The sequence below is a fragment of the Squalius cephalus genome (genome assembly GCF_949319135.1).
Source record: "Squalius cephalus genome assembly, chromosome: 13".
NCBI classification, from domain to species: Eukaryota; Metazoa; Chordata; class Actinopteri; order Cypriniformes; family Leuciscidae; genus Squalius; species Squalius cephalus.
Window position 1 is genome coordinate 27338525 of NC_137134.1, and position 18016 is coordinate 27356540.

The 18016-nt window shown below is 34.2% G+C and overlaps 3 protein-coding genes and 1 long non-coding RNA gene across 4 annotated transcripts in view; 2 read left to right on the forward strand and 2 right to left on the reverse strand.

The window, feature by feature from the left end:
• The window catches only part of LOC307169809 (uncharacterized protein), a 294785-nt gene that overhangs the window by 211823 nt on the left and 64946 nt on the right, over window positions 1-18016 (forward strand). The gene's annotated exons all lie outside the window — the stretch shown is intronic.
• The window catches only part of LOC307169806 (muscle M-line assembly protein unc-89), a 536691-nt gene that overhangs the window by 13743 nt on the left and 504932 nt on the right, over window positions 1-18016 (forward strand). The window lies entirely within an intron of this gene.
• LOC307170280 (uncharacterized protein) lies at window positions 193-3736 on the reverse strand. The gene is made up of 4 exons (XM_079891368.1): window positions 3637-3736; window positions 1413-1709; window positions 1091-1225; window positions 193-532 (listed from the first exon to the last, which is right to left on the reverse strand). The coding sequence occupies exons 1-4, from the start codon at window positions 3683-3685 to the stop codon at window positions 315-317; spliced, it is 699 nt and encodes a 232-aa protein (XP_079747494.1). The 5' UTR covers window positions 3686-3736; the 3' UTR covers window positions 193-314.
• On the reverse strand, window positions 7073-8818 carry LOC307169910. The gene is made up of 3 exons (XR_013823245.1): window positions 8619-8818; window positions 7982-8299; window positions 7073-7645 (listed from the first exon to the last, which is right to left on the reverse strand). It is a non-coding gene; the product is annotated as an uncharacterized lncRNA (long non-coding RNA).

Genomic DNA, 18016 nt, shown 5'->3' on the forward strand with positions numbered 1-18016 from the left:
GACCACAGCAAGTTTCACTTCCACTCGCAAACTTACCTGCAAGTAAATCACGTGAAATCAGTGAATCACATATCCACACAACTGCTATCTGAATCATTTAGCAGTTGTAAAATATGATCAGTGCTCTATCATTTTATGACATTATAAAAATACAGTAGAACAGATCTAACAAAAAACAAGCTCCACAGTATTGTAAAAACAAATCTTTATTAAATAAAGTCACCAAAAATGTAAAAAAAAAAAAAAATCAAATCTGTTAATAAATAGCGGTGAAAGGAATAGGAAATGTGCAACGCATTGATGTGTGGTTTGCTTTAATTCTCAACATTATTACTTAATGTTCTGCACAATTCATAATGATGGTCTGATTCCTCATCAGCCTGGTGGTAACGTTTAGTCTCTCCTAGTCTGATCAGATGTCTTCTCGTAGATCTGATGTCATAAAGCAGCACAGCAACGGTAGCCACGGCCAGCAGAAAAGAGAGAGCCAATCGAATCACAGCTTCAGTAAAACTACAACAGTGGATGTGATCTGAAAAACATAAAAACACAGAATCAGAATCGTGAATTAAACCTCTTTTAAACCAAATTACAGGTGAGAGTTTTGTTGGTTATTATTAGGAGTTCCAATATCCAGTAGGTTGACAATGTGTGCAAATTTGTTTTGCAATACACGCAGCACTTCCCTAACGCTTGTCTGCTGTCTGTTCTCCATTCTTATAAACTCCGAAAAAGAAAGCAAGCAAATGCTTCAAACACCCAATATCCATTAACCGTAAATCCCAGGGAATACATGAGCTGATCAAACGAAAACCTTGAATGCATTGTAAATTCACTTTGGGTAAAAGCATCTGCCAAATGCATAAAGGCAAGTTTTAATTGGTTTATGCAGTCGATTATAGGCCAATCAACAGCAGAAATATGAATCATATATACTACGCCAATTAAAATGTGTTGGGTTTTGACTTCAATCAGGCCACTATGAACTTACAGTGGATTTCAGAGTGAAAACCTAATATCACACTGATTTAACTGAACACATCTAACAGAGTTCTGCTTTGTAAATAAAAGCTAATCATCAGCGATGTACCTGAACTTGGCTTATGGAGTTCAGTATTTTTGTTATTTTCCATTTGATTGTCTGTTGATTTGTTCATCACAAAGCTGGACGTCACATAATTTGAGCTTGGCGATCTTTTCGGTGATGAAGTACTTCGTGGAGATTCTGGAAATGACAGATGATACTGTGACGTTAGTCTCATCACACACACACTTTTATTCAGCCAATATCATAAAATGTGGATGTAAAGAATATTGAAAATAATAGAGAAGTAACATTTAAGAATTATAAAATGACCAAAATATAATTCAAATGAAGGTTAGTATAAATTAAGCCATAATGGTAAACTCACCATTGACAGTAACATTGAAACTCAAGTATTTGGTCTCATCGCCACTAAGTGTTAGATGATAAAGTCCAGAGTCTGTGGTTCTGATGTTTGTGATGGTCAGAGATCCAGTTTGATCCAGTTTCAGTGTGTCTCTATTATAGGTTGTGTTGGTTTGCGTGAGTCTGCTAAATTCAGCTATTCTTGTGCTTCCAAACGTCCACTGTATCGTCAAATATTTCTGTGTTTCAGTAACATCAGAGTTTAGAGTGACAGAATCTCCCTCCATCACTGACACTGACTTCACTGCATCCGTCACATCTGGAAAAAAAAAAGAAAGAAATATATTTTGTCACATACTAAAGGTCTGTTGATAATATCAACAAATATTTAACAATAATTATATTACAAATACATACAATTACACAATTAGGCTGTTCAGTATAATTGAGGAAAACATTTTATCGACAACTTTAATAAAATATAGACACATAATGATGCTCTGAGGCACACAAAGGACAACAAAGCCCATATTCCAGGGCCCCTGGGCTCTGGCCCCAGTCTAAAATACATCCCTAAGTACAATAAATATCATTTACACAAGGTCTGTGCTTTTGAAGAGTATTTGCAATACTGCAGAACTGCAGGTCAACACAGGTCAAGCTGTATTGGTGGTTCTGAAATTATTTGTTCCTCATTAATGGACACAATCAATTCTTCTTTTTGAGTGGCACGTGATATTTCTTCAGCACTCGTTTTTGCGTGCTAACAGAAGTGAAACATAAAACACTCACTCAGCTGATTCAATCTAATTCAGTTCACTGATAGTTCATGGACTAATTTAGTTTTCATACTGAGGAAATTAAATGTTATAAACCACCTTAAATTAGCTAAATGCCTTTTGAAAACATGTTAATAATATCCTCCTGAGACCCAGAAAAAAAGGTTTTTGAATTTCGTTTTTTTTTGTTCAGGTCATCACATTGTTTAGAGCATAAGAAACAAATGGTGAAAAAAATATATATATTATTTTTGAAAAATATTTTATTCATATGTTATGCTATGTCCTTTGTAGTGACTAACCAGGACTAAGTTGTTTAAAAAATAAAATGACATGAAGTTATATGTATAGAAAAAAAAATATGATTATTATTATTTTTTTCAATCACCAATAAATTTTGGGGTTTCAGGATTTCTTTTAACCCAAAATTTGTATAAAGATGATTCTCACCTATGTTATGAAAGATATAACGGAATGAATTGATACACCATTTTACTTTAAGCAATATGTGGGTAAAATGGCCATAAATGAATATTCCCATTCAATGCATTGCATCTATACACTATCTAATTTGCACATTAATGTGTTCTTGGAGCAACATTTAATAAAAAAAGAAGTGTAATAATTGAAATAATAATTGGCAACATTTTAAAAATAATATCTAATATTTCATAGAAATATTGATGTATAATTTATTTACACTTGTTGTGTCACCCAAAATGCCTGATAAACATGATTTAAGTCCTGATGTCCTCTACTGTGGAGTATGAAATCAATGCCCTGTTCTGTAACAGAAAGTCATTTTTTGATTTGAAACCCCATAACGTTTTCCTGAGATGTTGGTGTATGAAATACACTTTGAAAATTAGTCCGATTTAAATTATAATTACAATATATTATCATTTTTCCTACATTTGATCACTAAATTAATGTCAAGCATTTTTAAGGAGAAGTTGTTTTCATGGTGAAACCTCCAAACATTTGGTATCTCTGAAAAGCCCTGAATGTGCTCTTTACAGGACACCCAGGCTGTGACATGTGACATGTATCATGTCAGAGAAATTCACTAAAATGTCCATCAATTTATTTCGAATTTGTCCATTTTCAGTGTTTTACAAGATAAACTTTGTTTTGGCATGTTTCTAGTTGAATTCCAAAATTACTAACCACACTCCAAAACTAACAAAAATAGCCTACTCTTGTAAACATATAGGCTATCTGACAAAACTTCCTTTACGAAAAAAGCATGGTTATTCCATGGTAACCACAAATTAACCATGGTTTCGTTACAAAAAAAAAAAAAAAAACATATTAACTATGATATTTTTTTGATTATACAAAGTGCAATCAGTACACCAAAAAAAACATGGTTTTACTATAATAAAAACATGATTATTTTTCGAAAGCAGTAAAATAACATGCTAACAAGAATAAATGAAGTTAAGTCATAAAAACACATTCACTTACCAACCAGACGACACAAGCTCAAACAGAACAAAACAAAAGCGTTAACCATCTTCCCTGTCCGTTTGTTAACCACGATGTAAATGTCTGAAACTGAAATGATCCCGATTTTTGTAGCTGCATCATGTCGTCAGATCCCGGAGATCGTCGCTAGTAGGCGTTCCCACATCCCATTGCTGGTTGCCTAGTAACGTTTATGAGTGACAGAAGTGGCTGTCAATGTTGTTGACATTGATTACGTTTTCTCACCGCTAAAAATGAACATTTTGAAAGGGGAATATCGTATATAAATGAAATAAGTCCATAAACGCTTAATATCAAACATAAACTAGAAATTGCATGCTCTTTAAAGATTTTTATTCCAGACGAAACACGAGTCGATCATTGTAGAGGAGTTTGGCATAACTACTACTGTAAATAAACAATATAAATGAACATACTATATGTAACAATCAAATGATGATGAGACAAATTTAGCTGCGTTTTGGAACCATAAATAGAAATCTTAGTGGGGAAATTAAGGGAAGTCCCTATTAAATGCAATATAGAAACATTTGAGGTTTTTATTATTATTATTATTATTATTATTACAATATTCAAAAATCAGCTAGATTTCAGTTAAGACATAGTCTACGTGATTAAACTCTCAAATAAATAACACAGATTAATGTAGTACAATATTGGAATAACTTTTGCTTACTCGGTTGCTGCCATCACCTTTAATTATTTAAGCCAGTATACACACAACACACCACCACAACTTCAATCAAAATATGTTGTTTTATTATTAGAGGGGACTACAGGGACAGACTAAACACAACCTGGAAAACCATAGAACTACACAGAGCACTACGTGAATTTACTCACTCCATTGGTGACAAACCCCAGAATCAATTACAGATAGTGGCACTTCAGACTCATTTAAAACCTCAACCTCATACACGTCCAAAAACCCTAAACCCTCCCGGTTTCAGTTCCAGCCACCCACTACCACCCTCTGTTAAGAAGCACCCCTCCCAATTGTGGGAATTCCACACTGTTCCGAGAAGTGAAATGTGAGTGGCGCGTTGTCACTTCCCTGTAGAGGTTCAATCTTCAGCTGGCTGGCGGGAGCCGCCACTGGCATGTCACGTGAACTGTCATTGGCTGGCTAGTCAGGTTTTATGTTTTGTAATGTTTTATGCATCTGTTGATATGATTATGTTCTTTTGCATGTTTGGCGTTTTAGAGAATTTTATCCCAATTAAACCAGTCAAATATGACCGTGATCACGACTGGCAGCTGCCAGCCAGCCACTGACAGGTCACGTGACATGCCAGTGGCTGCTCCTGCCAGCCAGCTGAAGATTGAACCCCTACTGTCACTTCAGCACTCATGATGATGTCACAAAAGTGAAATCCTACTGTAAGTGTTTCAGAAGGGCAAAGTCCAGACGGGCTTTTGCAATTCCATAGCAGCAGCTTGCAGAAACGTCTCGGTTACTAACATAACCTCGGTTCCCTAAGATGAGTTTTCCCTTAGCGTAAGCTACTTGTGCAATAGGAGAGACCTCTCAAAAGGGAACTCTTCTTTGTTTATTTTTATTTTCTGTTTTACATACATCCCCATTTCCAGAAAAGTTTGAACAATTTGGAAAATGCAATGAAATCAAGAATATGAGATTTGTTAATTCTCTTGATACTTTATTTAATTAACAAAAGAAGAAAAGATCTCCAATGTGGTCTTTTCACTGACCATCTTAAATATATTTTATAAATATAAGCACATTTAGAATTTGATGGCTACAACATACTCCAAAAATGTTAGGACAGAGAAATGTTTATCACTTTGTCACACACTTTAAATTACGCTTTTTAATCATTTGGGAATGAAGGATACCAATTGTTACCATTGCCATTTTTCAAGTGATTTTCTTTTTTAAATCTCACCTGATACATTTGCTACTTAGTGTGTTGTCGTTGTCTGTTTCTTCTTTTCATGTGTCTAAAGCCACTCTTTTGTAGCACATGCCGGATGAGACTGATGCATGAATATACCATGACAGACGTTTGCTTTTGCATTTACATTCGACATTTATGCATTTGACAGACGCTTTTATCCAAAGTGACTACATTGCACTTCAAGGTACACATTTACATTCTTATTTATTCTTGCTTTCCCTGGGAATCAAAATCCATGACCTTGGCGTTACAAGTGCCAGCGCTCTATTGTTCGAGCTACTAGAAAGTTAAAAAATATATATTTTCATATTCAGTCACAAGGTGGCGCTAAAGTATCTGTTTTATCGGCGCTAAAACGTTTGCTTTTGCATTTGTCACTGATGAATGTCTTTTGTCTCTGCCACTAAAAATGTTATGTCCGTTTCCCCCCAAAACAAGCTGAATCATAAAATGGACTGATTATTTGTAAGCGGCATATACATATTTTCAAAAAAATATTTCTTTAAATATTAGAAGTTTTACCAGTGACTATGACTAACAGACAGATTTTCCTGACATGTCCTGGCTAAGATTTTTCCTAATTTTTCCTTGGGCTTTTCTTTTTTTTTCCTATTGTTTTAATACTTGCTCAAGGTAATGACTGAAGTTTCTTCCAGGCATAGTACATAATCGACCAATGCCCTGAGATCTACAGAAAACAGTCAAACAAAGCAAGTATGAGGGCTATAGAGAGCACATCAATAGGGAACCAAAGCCAAATCCCAGATATTTCAGGCATTTTAGAAATCCTGGCCAGGAAAATGTCTTAGGAAAATAATTGTGTACAGCATACTTCCCCAATGCAGATGACACTGCTTTAGCGCCACATTGTGACTGAATATGCAAACACTTTTTTTTCATTATTTTCAAGCAATGGTCTTTGTGTTCAGGAATGTTTTTTTGAGAGAGCCAATTTGGGATGTTTTCAACTCAAGGGCTGGGTAAATATAGGACAGAACACATGTTGGGTTCATTTTACACAGCAAAGTGGGTTGTTTAATTATTGTGTTGATTCATTTTTACTATAGTGCCAACTTTTTTTGTTATTTTACCTCATACATGAATTATTTTTTATGGATTAACTTAAATACTCTAAACTTACAAAATAAATGACGGATGTCTTTTCTGGAGGTTGGTTGGATATTGTATTTTGGAAAGCAAAATAATTGATCAGTCATGCAGAAAACTTGACAGTGCAAGACTCATGGTGAGTTACTGCACTGAAGCCATTGAATTGCCAATTATTATTATTTTTTTTATATAGCAATAACTAATCTATTTAATTGTATAATTTATAATTATAGGCCTATCAATGAGGGTTTGAATGAACAACTCCAATTAAGGTGATGACAGATAATGTTACACTAAATAACTAACTAAAAACATGAATACTCATTGATAGGGAGGGACTGATTCGGAGATGCACAGTGACAAGTGAAAAAACAAAGTCACTGAATCTTATGGAATCTGTTTATTTAAAAGAAACATCCAAACAAACCAAACCGATTTACTAGAATGAATGGTATTTTCCAAACATGGATTGGTTTACTGCACAACACAACACTGCTAAAACTCTCAGCTGTATCTGTTATCCCAATCCAAATCATTTTCCTTATCTTGTTATTCAATTCCAAGGCTTATAATAATACAAAATAATATGATCATTATATATTGATTGTCATTAATCACATCAGAGTTTGATGATGATGTTTGTGCTCTCTTCTTCTTCATAGATGTACCTGCACATGTGTGGCAGTGTGTGTTGATGTCCAGATGTGTGGTCTGGTTGCTGATGGAATTGTTCAGCACACAGCTGTAGGTGTTTTTATCCTGATATTCCACCTCCAGAGGTAGAGAGAGACTGATGCTGAGATCACACACACTGATGCTGGACAATACACTGATTCCTTTGTACCAGGAGAGAGTCGCATCACTCACATTCGACACTGATGAACACACCAGTGAACATGATGATGATGATGATGATGATGATGAACAAGTGTGACTAAATATGACAGGAACAGGCAGACGAGCTGAGAACAAAAACATGAGAGCTCTAATTTACAGTAAGAACATTTTCATTTTATTGGTCTTTATTTGATATGAGAGTCTCTCTCAACATACAGGATTCATGCTACACTGAAATTAAAGTTTAAGTGTCACACAATTCATTACATAGAAATGTACTGCAAATACATTTCTAAAATGTCATTTCTATAACAGTCACTGACACAGAACATTATCAAACACAATAAATCATATTAACCATGCTGGAAATGGTCATGACATTTTGACAAAAGACAAGAATGACAATGATGATGTACAGACATTGTTAAATTACTGAAATTGTGAAAAGTGTTTTAACTCACCATAGACAGTAAGATTGAATGTGTTGAGCGCCGTCTCTGATCTGGTGCTGGTTACTCTATAAAGTCCAGAGTCTGTGGTTCTGGTGTTTGTGATGGTCAGAGATCCAGTTTGATGATCCATCTTCAGTCTGTCTCTGAATCTCTCATCAGGAAAATCTGTCTTATAGTTATTTTCTTTGATTTTAGCTATAAGATTGTTGTTGTGTAGAGTTCTCCACATTATCAGATCATCTGTCTGTATTTCAGTATCAGTGTTTAGAGTGACAGATTCTCCCTCAGTCACTGACACTGACTTCACTTCATCAACACCAAACACTCCTGAGAAACAAACAGAAACTGTTACTCGGAAAGAGGGTTTTAGCAATTTTTAAACTATTTGAACTAAATATTTGTCAGGGCAAAACTAATTTTCACTGCACTCATTTCAATGTACAATTCTATAATTCACAATAAATAAAACCTTTCATACTGGAAGGGAAAATCGGCACCGTTCAGAACAACGTTCATATGAACACAAAAGTATTTTAGTCTAATAAAACATACATTTTATGGGAAACATTAATGATGAAAATAATAAGGAGCAGAAGAATGTGTGGACAAATAATATAAACTGAAGTAAAGCCATAAAAATACTTACCAGACAGACTCCATGAGCACAAACAAAAGAAAAAAAACACCTTGGACATTTTTTTTTTCAGAAGTGTGCAAAAGAGTTTCACAATAGAAATCTTATAATAACCAGTTCTGGCGCTCATGAAATGTTAAATGTGCTGCCGGTCTGAAGTGAAGTGGTTTAGTGAAACTCTACACTCAGTGTCAACAAACTCCTGCAGTAGCACCGCCCACAACAGACTATACAGGCCTTTATGTCTTCTCAAAATGAGAAAGAAGAACAGAGAACGTGATATGATTCAAATGTTCACATTTTCTATTATTAAAACCAACTTAAATCTCTAGGCCAGTGGTACTAAAGAGAGGACCATGAATTGAACTGAGTGTGTCAGTTATAGACATGTACAGATGTACAGTCAGTAAGTCCCCATGAAATAAAGGAAATAACATCAAGCCACTGCTTGTCCAAGAAGTCAAAATTGAGTCAGACATCTGGGTAGATTTTTCCCCTACGGACCTGACTTAGGTTGCACCTGGTGTCCTTGACACCTGAAAATATTACACTCAGTTGAGTTACCTCTGAACGTGCGAGTTGATGCCTAAGCTGCAATCTAACCCTGCCTAAGAGTCTCACAAAGAGTCGAACGACGTCTCGCCCCCTATCGAACACTATCACTTGGGAATAAGGTCTCTAGTGTTCTTAATGCGATCCACACTATCACTTGGGAATAAGGTCTCTAGTGTTCTTAATGCGATCCACACTATCACTTGGTAGTAAGGTCTCTACTAGTGTTTCCCTAAATAACTTGTTTCCCTCCCTAATAGCTTTCTTGCTGCGCAGCAATAATCGACAAACAGACTTCAGCAAATGTCCTTTAAATGCTTTTTCTCAGGGAAGTTCCTAGAGCAGTTCTCAGGGAATCTCTCCCAAGAAGAAGCAAGGAGGATCTCAGACAAATTCCATTGAGAATCCCACCAAACACACAGTTACAACTGTTTTTATAGAATTGAGAGGCATGCCAAAATGACATGAATTTGATTGGTTCTTCATTTGCAAACCCTTCTGTTACTAGGTGAAGCAAACTTTGTTTTAACGATACTTCATTGTTAATCACAAGGTTTCATTTCCCATATATGTTATTTTTACACACACACTCACACACACAACCAAAGTCAAATGGGGGAAGGCAAGGTACAAAAACACATGACAGAACATATTAGTACATTGTGTTTCAAAGTGTTAGAATGTTATAAGGTTAGATGTTAGAAACATGTTTAAAATGTATATTACACATCGCAGGAGGAGTGAAGGTGCTGCTCTATAAACTTCCAAACCAAGACAGATACAATCTAATTATTTGCTAGCTTAGTTCAACAAAATGGCTAATTAGTCCAGCATAATTATTCAGCTGTCTCTCCATCTAGAGATATCTATATCTCCATCTAGTGGCTGTAAGAAGAATCTCATTAAACAACAAAGACTTGTAGGTCTAAATCTTTATGATGACGCTGAACATGACAAATCCAGAGGACAAATGAGAAAAACAACATTTCCTCACAAAGGCAGTAATATTTTTTTTTTCACTTCATTACAATTGCCACTATTTTTGACGGATAAAGAAAAAGTTTGAAAAGAGTTTGTTAATGCAATGAAAAATAAACCGTTCACACATCATCCATTTTATTTTAGGGTCATTACTACACATTTCATCATGTGTCCAGGTGCTGCACTAACTTCTACAATAAAAGGACTGGGCCCGGTTTCCCGATAACGCTCACTCTAAGATATATCTTACCAAAGTTGTTTATGTTCCTAAGTGTGTGAACCATACCTTAGGAAGCTGCTTAAAGGGACACTCCACCCATTTGCATTAAGCTTTGCATTGTTAGAAACCCAGTCATACTATTGAATGGTCGTGCAACACTCTCTCATTTTCCCCTAAGACGGGAGGAATCCGTTATTTACCTCTTACACTTCCTCCTACAATGACGCAAAAATCATCATTTTGCGTCATTGTAGGAGGAAGTGTAAGAGGGGGGGGGGGGGGGGGGGGGGTTTCTGTTAAGACTACAGACACTCGTTCCTCATCTTTCCCAGGGGGCGGGACCCGCTCACGCTACAGACCAATTGACCTTTCGCCGAGCCCCGCCCCCCTTAGTTACTGTTGCTACGTCCGACAAACAAATGGTCAAACACGACCAGCGCGACAGATTGCCATGACGGGAAGAGGTATACCCGTGCGTGTCAGTGACCATTTTTGGAGCAATACCTCCGCGCTATCCTCCAGATCGAGGCAAAAGGGGTTACAGTATGCAGTGGAGGGATATATTCAAAATATAAAAATACGCAATGAAGGAGACCACGACTACTATCTACGTCTCTTTTGAGGCTAATGCTTACCGGTGTTCATACACATCATTTGTGATATGACAAAGAACAAGAAAACAAGTGTTTAAAAGCATTGAAAGACACTCACTGTTGTGTTTTTGTGTGAAAGAAAAAACTATCTGAAAATAAAAGTGCTGTCAGCAATCATTTCTTATGTGTGTTTTTTCGCATAACACACTATGACTAAAATGTTAAATGCTGCAAAACACATGGGAGTTATATTCTCGATGCTGTAGTTTATCTGATCAGTCACAGTATATCATTAATCAAGCTTAATTTGACTTTTCAACTACAATTAGGCAGGGTGAACTGAAAGCTTTTACAATCTTTTAGCTATAACTTATATCATTGACAAAAGTATGTGGTGCATTTTCTTCCAAAAATGATTTTTTCTCAAATTCATGCTTCAAGTTGACAACGCACAATAAACGAAATCACACAATAACTGTTTAACCAGACATAGCCTTAATTTGCATCTAAATAACTTTCATTGCTTGTCTTTCATAATGCACTTACCATAATATTTATTAGGGGGACAACAGATCACAAAACTCGCGGTTGAGACCATAATATTTATTAGTGGGGCAACGGATCATAAAACTCGCGGTTCAGACAATATTATGTTTTTTGAGTAACAGATAGGATAGTTTTTCAGATCAGAAAAACAAAACAAAAAAAAACTTTAAGTAGCCATCGACACCACAGCCAGCAGACGTATTTATGCTTCGTAATGTTCGACAAATTTAACTGGGAGTGGGGCCGTCCACACTGTTTTATCCATTGTAGGCATCGCTCACGTTGTGTTTTCGGCTTTGGGAATGGAAAGAACACAACTCCTCCAGACAATCTCTCGGGGTATCTAGTATCCGATTTACAAACGCCGTGGGCGCACGCTTCACCATCTTGCTAATTGTTTGTCGGACCTGCTCACATAGTAACGGTTGCCTTGATGAGTTGAGTAAAGTTGGCAGTAAATTCACAGATTCGAACTTCCCGGGTCAATAACTCGTGAGCTAAACATTGTTTCTGCACAAATAACACCTCTTTTAATCGTAGTAATGTAGACAATCAGCTACAACCCAATTTTCCTCCAAACGAGCTTTCGCTCGCAGTGGACAAAATACATTGATCTCTATGCGCAAGCGGCAGAGAGACAGATCCGAAGGGACCGTCTGCAAAGTGCAAAACCCGAAAAGCGTTACTACGAAAACAGTCAATAACTTCACTGTCACACACTATAGTGTCATCAAATTCAGTTCACACATCACTGCTGCCCTGATGGTTATACTACAACACTTATTTTGGGAAAAATATGTATTTTAATTGTATACAATTGTAAATATATGATTTTTTTATGAAAAATATTCAATAACTTCACTGTAATAAACTGTAATGTTGCCAGATTCAGTACACACATCACTGCTGCCCTGATGGTTATACTACAACACTTATTTTGGGAAAAATCTATATTTTAAATTGTATTTACAATTGTAAATGTAGAATTTTTATGATTTTTATCAAAAATATTCAATAACTTCACTGTAATTTACTGTATTGTTGCCAAATTCAGTTCACACATCACTGCTGCCCTGATGGTTATACTACAACACTTATTTTGGGAAAAATATGTATTTTAAGTTGTATATACAATTATAAATATATGATGTTTTATGATTTTTATGAAAAATATTCAATAACTTCACTGTAATTTACTATATTGTTGCCAGATTCAGTTCACACATCACTGCTGCCCTGATGTTTATACTATAACACTTATTTTGGGAAAAATATATATTTTAAATTGTATATACAATTGTAAATGTAGAATTTCTATGATTTTTATGAAAATAATTCAATAACTTCACTGTAATTTACTGCATTGTTGCCAAATTCAGTTCACGCATCACTGCTGCCCTTATGGTTATGCTACAACACTTATTTTGGGAAAAATATGTATTTTAAGTTGTATATACAATTATAAATATATGATTTTTTATGATTTTTATGAAAAATATTCAATAACTTCACTGTAATTTACTGTATTGTTGCCAAATTCAGTGCACACATCATTGCTGCCCTGATGGTTATACTACAACACTTATTTTGGGAAAAATATGTATTTTAAATTGTATACAATTGTAAATGTAGAATTTTTATGATTTTTATGAAAAATATTCAATAACTTCACTGTAATTTACTGTATTGTTGCCAAATTCAGTTCACACATCACTGCTGCCCTTATGGTTATACTACAACACTTATTTTGGGGAAAATATGTATTTTAAGTTGTACATACAATTGTAAATATATGATTTTTTAATGATTTTTATGAAAAATATTCAATAACTTCACTGTAATTTACTGTATTGTTGCCAAATTCAGTTCACACATCACTGCTGCCCTTATGGTTATGCTACAACACTTATTTTGGGAAAAATATGTATTTTAAGTTGTATATACAATTGTAAATATATGATTTTTTTATGATTTGTATGAAAAATATTCAATAACGTCACTGTAATTTACTGTATTGTTGCCAGATTCAGTTCACACATCACTGCTGCCCTGATGTTTATACTACAACACTTATTTTGGGAAAATATATATTTTAAATTGTATATACAATTGTAAATGTAGAATTTTTATGATTTTTATCAAAAATATTCAATAACTTCACTGTAACTTACTGTATTGTTGCCAGATTCAGTTCACACATCACTGCTGCCCTGATGGTTATACTACAACACTTATTTTGGGAAAAATATGTATTTTAAGTTGTATATACAATTGTAAATATATGATTTTTTTATGATTTTTATAAAAAATATTCAATAACTTCACTGTAATTTACTGTATTGTTGCCAAATTCAGTGCACACATCACTGCTGCCCTGATGGTTATACTACAACACTTATTTTGGGAAAAATATGTATTTTAAGTTGTATATACAATTGTAAATATATGATTTTTTTATGATTTTTATGAAAAATATTCAATAACTTCACTGTAATTTACTGTATTGTTGCCAAATTCAGTGCACACATCACTGCTGCCCTGATGGTTATACTACAACACTTATTTTGGGAAAAATATGTATTTTAAGTTGTATGTACAATTGTAAATATATGATTTTTTATGATTTTTTTGAAAAATATTCAATAACTTCACTGTAATTTACTGTATTGTTGCCAGATTCAGTTCACACATCACTGCTGCCCTGATGTTTATACTACAACACTTATTTTGGGAAAAATATATATTTTAAGTTGTATATACAATTGTAAATGTAGAATTTTTATGATTTTTATGAAAAAAATTCAATAACTTCACTGTAATTTACTGTATTGTTGCCAAATTCAGTGCACACATCACTGCTGCCCTTATGGTTATGCTACAACACTTATTTTGGGAAAAATATGTATTTTAAGTTGTATATACAATTGTAAATGTAGAATTTCTATGATTTTTATGAAAAGAATTCAATAACTTCACTGTAATTTACTGCATTGTTGCCAAATTCAGTTCACGCATCACTGCTGCCATTATGGTTATGCTACAACACTTATTTTGGGAAAAATATATATTTTAAATTGTATATACAATTGTAAATGTAGAATTTTTATGATTTTTATGAAAAAAATTAAATAACTTCACTGTAATTTACTGTATTGTTGCCAAATTCAGTTCACACATCACTGCTGCCCTTATGGTTATACTACAACACTTATTTTGGGAAAAATATGTATTTTAAGTTGTATATACAATTGTAAATGTAGAATTTTGATGATTTTTATGAAAAATATTCAATAATTTCACTGTAATTTACTGTATTGTTGCCTAATTCAGTTCACACATCACTGCTGCCCTGATGGTTATATTACAAAACTTTTTTTGGGAAAATATTTTTTTATAATCTTATGATTTTTTTATTATTACAAATATTCAATAACTTTACTTTTACACACTGCATTAATGCCTCATTTAACCCTTATTCACTGTTTGGAGTCAAAATGACCCCATTGGACTTTTCCTTCATTTTTTAACAGTGTTACCTTCATCTCAGGGGCATAAAACTCTGTGACTTTTCCTAAATAATCTATCTAAACATGCACAAAAAACTGGGCTTGATTTGGTTGTTCTAAAGGTGTGTAAAACATTTTTTTTACCACTTAACGTGTTTGGACATTAATAAACTACATATTTTTTTTATGTATTTCAAAATTTTTAAATAAATATTCACAAAATATATATCATAAAGTTGTGAGGAGAAGTTTAAGCATCAAGAAAAATTAAGTGAAAATTAATGAGTCTCTATGGCCAAAATCATAAAAATTCTACATTTACAATTGTATATACAATTTAAAATACATATTTTTCCCAAAATAAGTGTTGTAGTACAACCATAAGGGCAGCAGCGATGTGTGAACTGAATTTGGCAACAATACAGTAAATTACAGTGAAGTTATTGAATTTTTTTCATAAAAATCATAAAAATTCTACATTTACAAATGTATATACAACTTAAAATATATATTTTTCCCAAAATAAGTGTTGTAGTATAAACATCAGGGCAGCAGTGATGTGTGAACTGAATCTGGCAACAATACAGTAAATTACAGTGACGTTATTGAATATTTTTCATAAAAATCATAAAACATCATATATTTATAATTGTATATACAACTTAAAATACATATTTTTCCCAAAATAAGTGTTGTAGTATAAACATCAGGGCAGCAGTGATGTGTGCAATGAATTTGGCAACAATACAGTCAATTACAGTGACGTTATTGAATTTTTTTCATAAAAATCATAAAAATTCTACATTTACAATTGTATATACAATTTAAAATATATATTTTTCCCAAAATAAGTGTTGTAACTATAAACATCAGGGCAGCAGTGATGTGTGAACTGAATCTGGCAACAATACAGTAAATTACAGTGACGTTATTGAATATTTTTCATAAAAATCATAAAACATCATATATTTATAATTGTATATACAACTTAAAATACATATTTTTCCCAAAATAAGTGTTGTAGTATAAACATCAGGGCAGCAGTGATGTGTGAACTGAATCTGGCAACAATATAGTAAATTACAGTGAAGTTATTGAATATTTTTCATAAAAATCATAAAACATCATATATTTATAATTGTATATACAACTTAAAATACATATTTTTCCCAAAATAAGTGTTGTAGTATAAACATCAGGGCAGCAGTGATGTGTGAACTGAATTTGGCAACAATACAGTAAATTACAGTGAAGTTATTGAATATTTTTGATAAAAATCATAAAAATTCTACATTTACAATTGTATATACAATTTAAAATATAGATTTTTCCCAAAATAAGTGTTGTAGTATAACCATCAGGGCAGCAGTGATGTGTGTACTGAATCTGGCAACATTACAGTTTATTACAGTGAAGTTATTGAATATTTTTCATAAAAAAATCATATATTTACAATTGTATATACAATTAAAATACATATTTTTCCCAAAATAAGTGTTGTAGTATAACCATCAGGGCAGCAGTGATGTGTGAACTGAATTTGATGACACTATAGTGTGTGACAGTGAAGTTATTGACTGTTTTCGTAGTAACGCTTTTCGGGTTTTGCACTTTGCAGACGGTCCCTTCGGATCTGTCTCTCTGCCGCTTGCGCATAGAGATCAATGTATTTTGTCCACTGCGAGGGAAAGCTCGTTTGGAGGAAAATTGGGTTGTAGCTGATTGTCTACATTACTACGATTAAAAGAGGTGTTATTTGTGCAGAAACAATGTTTAGCTCACGAGTTATTGACCCGGGAAGTTCGAATCTGTGAATTTACTGCCAACTTTACTCAACTGCTATAGTGTGTGATTGGACAATGGCCGTTTTGGGGGAGGGGCCGGCGAAAGGTCAATTACAGATCAGTGGGTGGGACTTTACTCTCTGAAACTGAAAGCAATATCCTCCATCTTGTTTGAAGCTAAGCTAACAGGCGCTGTGGAGACAGATGTAAAGTTATGACAATAGCGGAGGAGAGTACTCAATATGATATAGAAGAAGAGGATTTCGGAAGTCTGATGCTTGAATCAGGTGTTTGTGACTACCTTTACAAGCCGCATTATAGCGAAGAGCAGCCGAGGCAGAAGACCTGCCTGCCGCGGACGAGGAGCCCGGACTGGCTCGAGTTAGGGCGGACTGGTGGCGCCGGTGATCTCCCTATGCAACAACGAACAGTTAGTGCTATTCGGACGCTAATATTGTTTCTCATGGGCTCGTCCGGTATTTTAAACATTTACAGGTGATTTTAGTGCCGTCCGAATCCATAATATCAGTGTTTTTCTCACCCAACCCGCGTAAAAATCCCTGGCCAAATTAGTACCTTCTGTTTTTTGACAAACAGGTCGTGTAATTTAATTGCCGTCTGAATCCACATCTCTGAGTTTACAAGAAGAGATTCAAAATTCAAGGTTTAAATCCTTTTTGATCACTGCCGAGCACCGTACGCAAGATGTAAACTTTTATTACTGAAATGCTGTAAAGTATTTACAAGAACAATATTTCATCGTAGCTCCACCTCAGCGAACAAAAATGGGAAAGAGAAGAAGGCACGTAAATTTTTGAAAAGGTTATTGTGCCAGCAATATGTTACAATTTTAAAATATGTAGGCTAGGCAATCCGTGTATCATTCGTTCAGTCGTTTTTTAATTTAATATTGAAAGTAGAAAAATGAGAAAACAGTTCCTTTTTCGATGTTCATTTTTTCCAAAACAACGAAAAACAAGAATTCAGCTTGATTTTTCGTTTTTCGTTCTGAGGTAGAAAAATTTATAAACAGCTGGAATATTTTATTTCTACATGTAGGCGGGAATGAAACGCCCCTTTCCTTTGATTTGTCAGCCGAAGATCAAACTGTCCCGTCATCAGTTCTTCCGGTTCTTCCTCAGTTCTGCACTGCAGAATAAGAGTCCTCGCGTTGTGATTCTTAACGCGTTTATTGCAACTACATTTCATCTTTTTTTTTCATCAAATA

What these genes read in the sequence shown, in the direction of transcription:
- LOC307170280 (XM_079891368.1), bottom strand. Translation starts at nt 3,685, where the DNA reads ATGGTTAACGCTTTTGTTTTGTTCTGTTTGAGCTTGTGTCGTCTGGTT. An exon ending in GAGCTTGTGTCGTCTGGTTG is followed by an intron (nt 1,710 to 3,636) that starts GTAAGTGAATGT and finishes TTTTTTTTCCAG; the next exon opens with ATGTGACGGATGCAGTGAAG. An exon ending in ACTCCATAAGCCAAGTTCAG is followed by an intron (nt 533 to 1,090) that starts GTACATCGCTGA and finishes TATGTTTTTCAG; the next exon opens with ATCACATCCACTGTTGTAGT.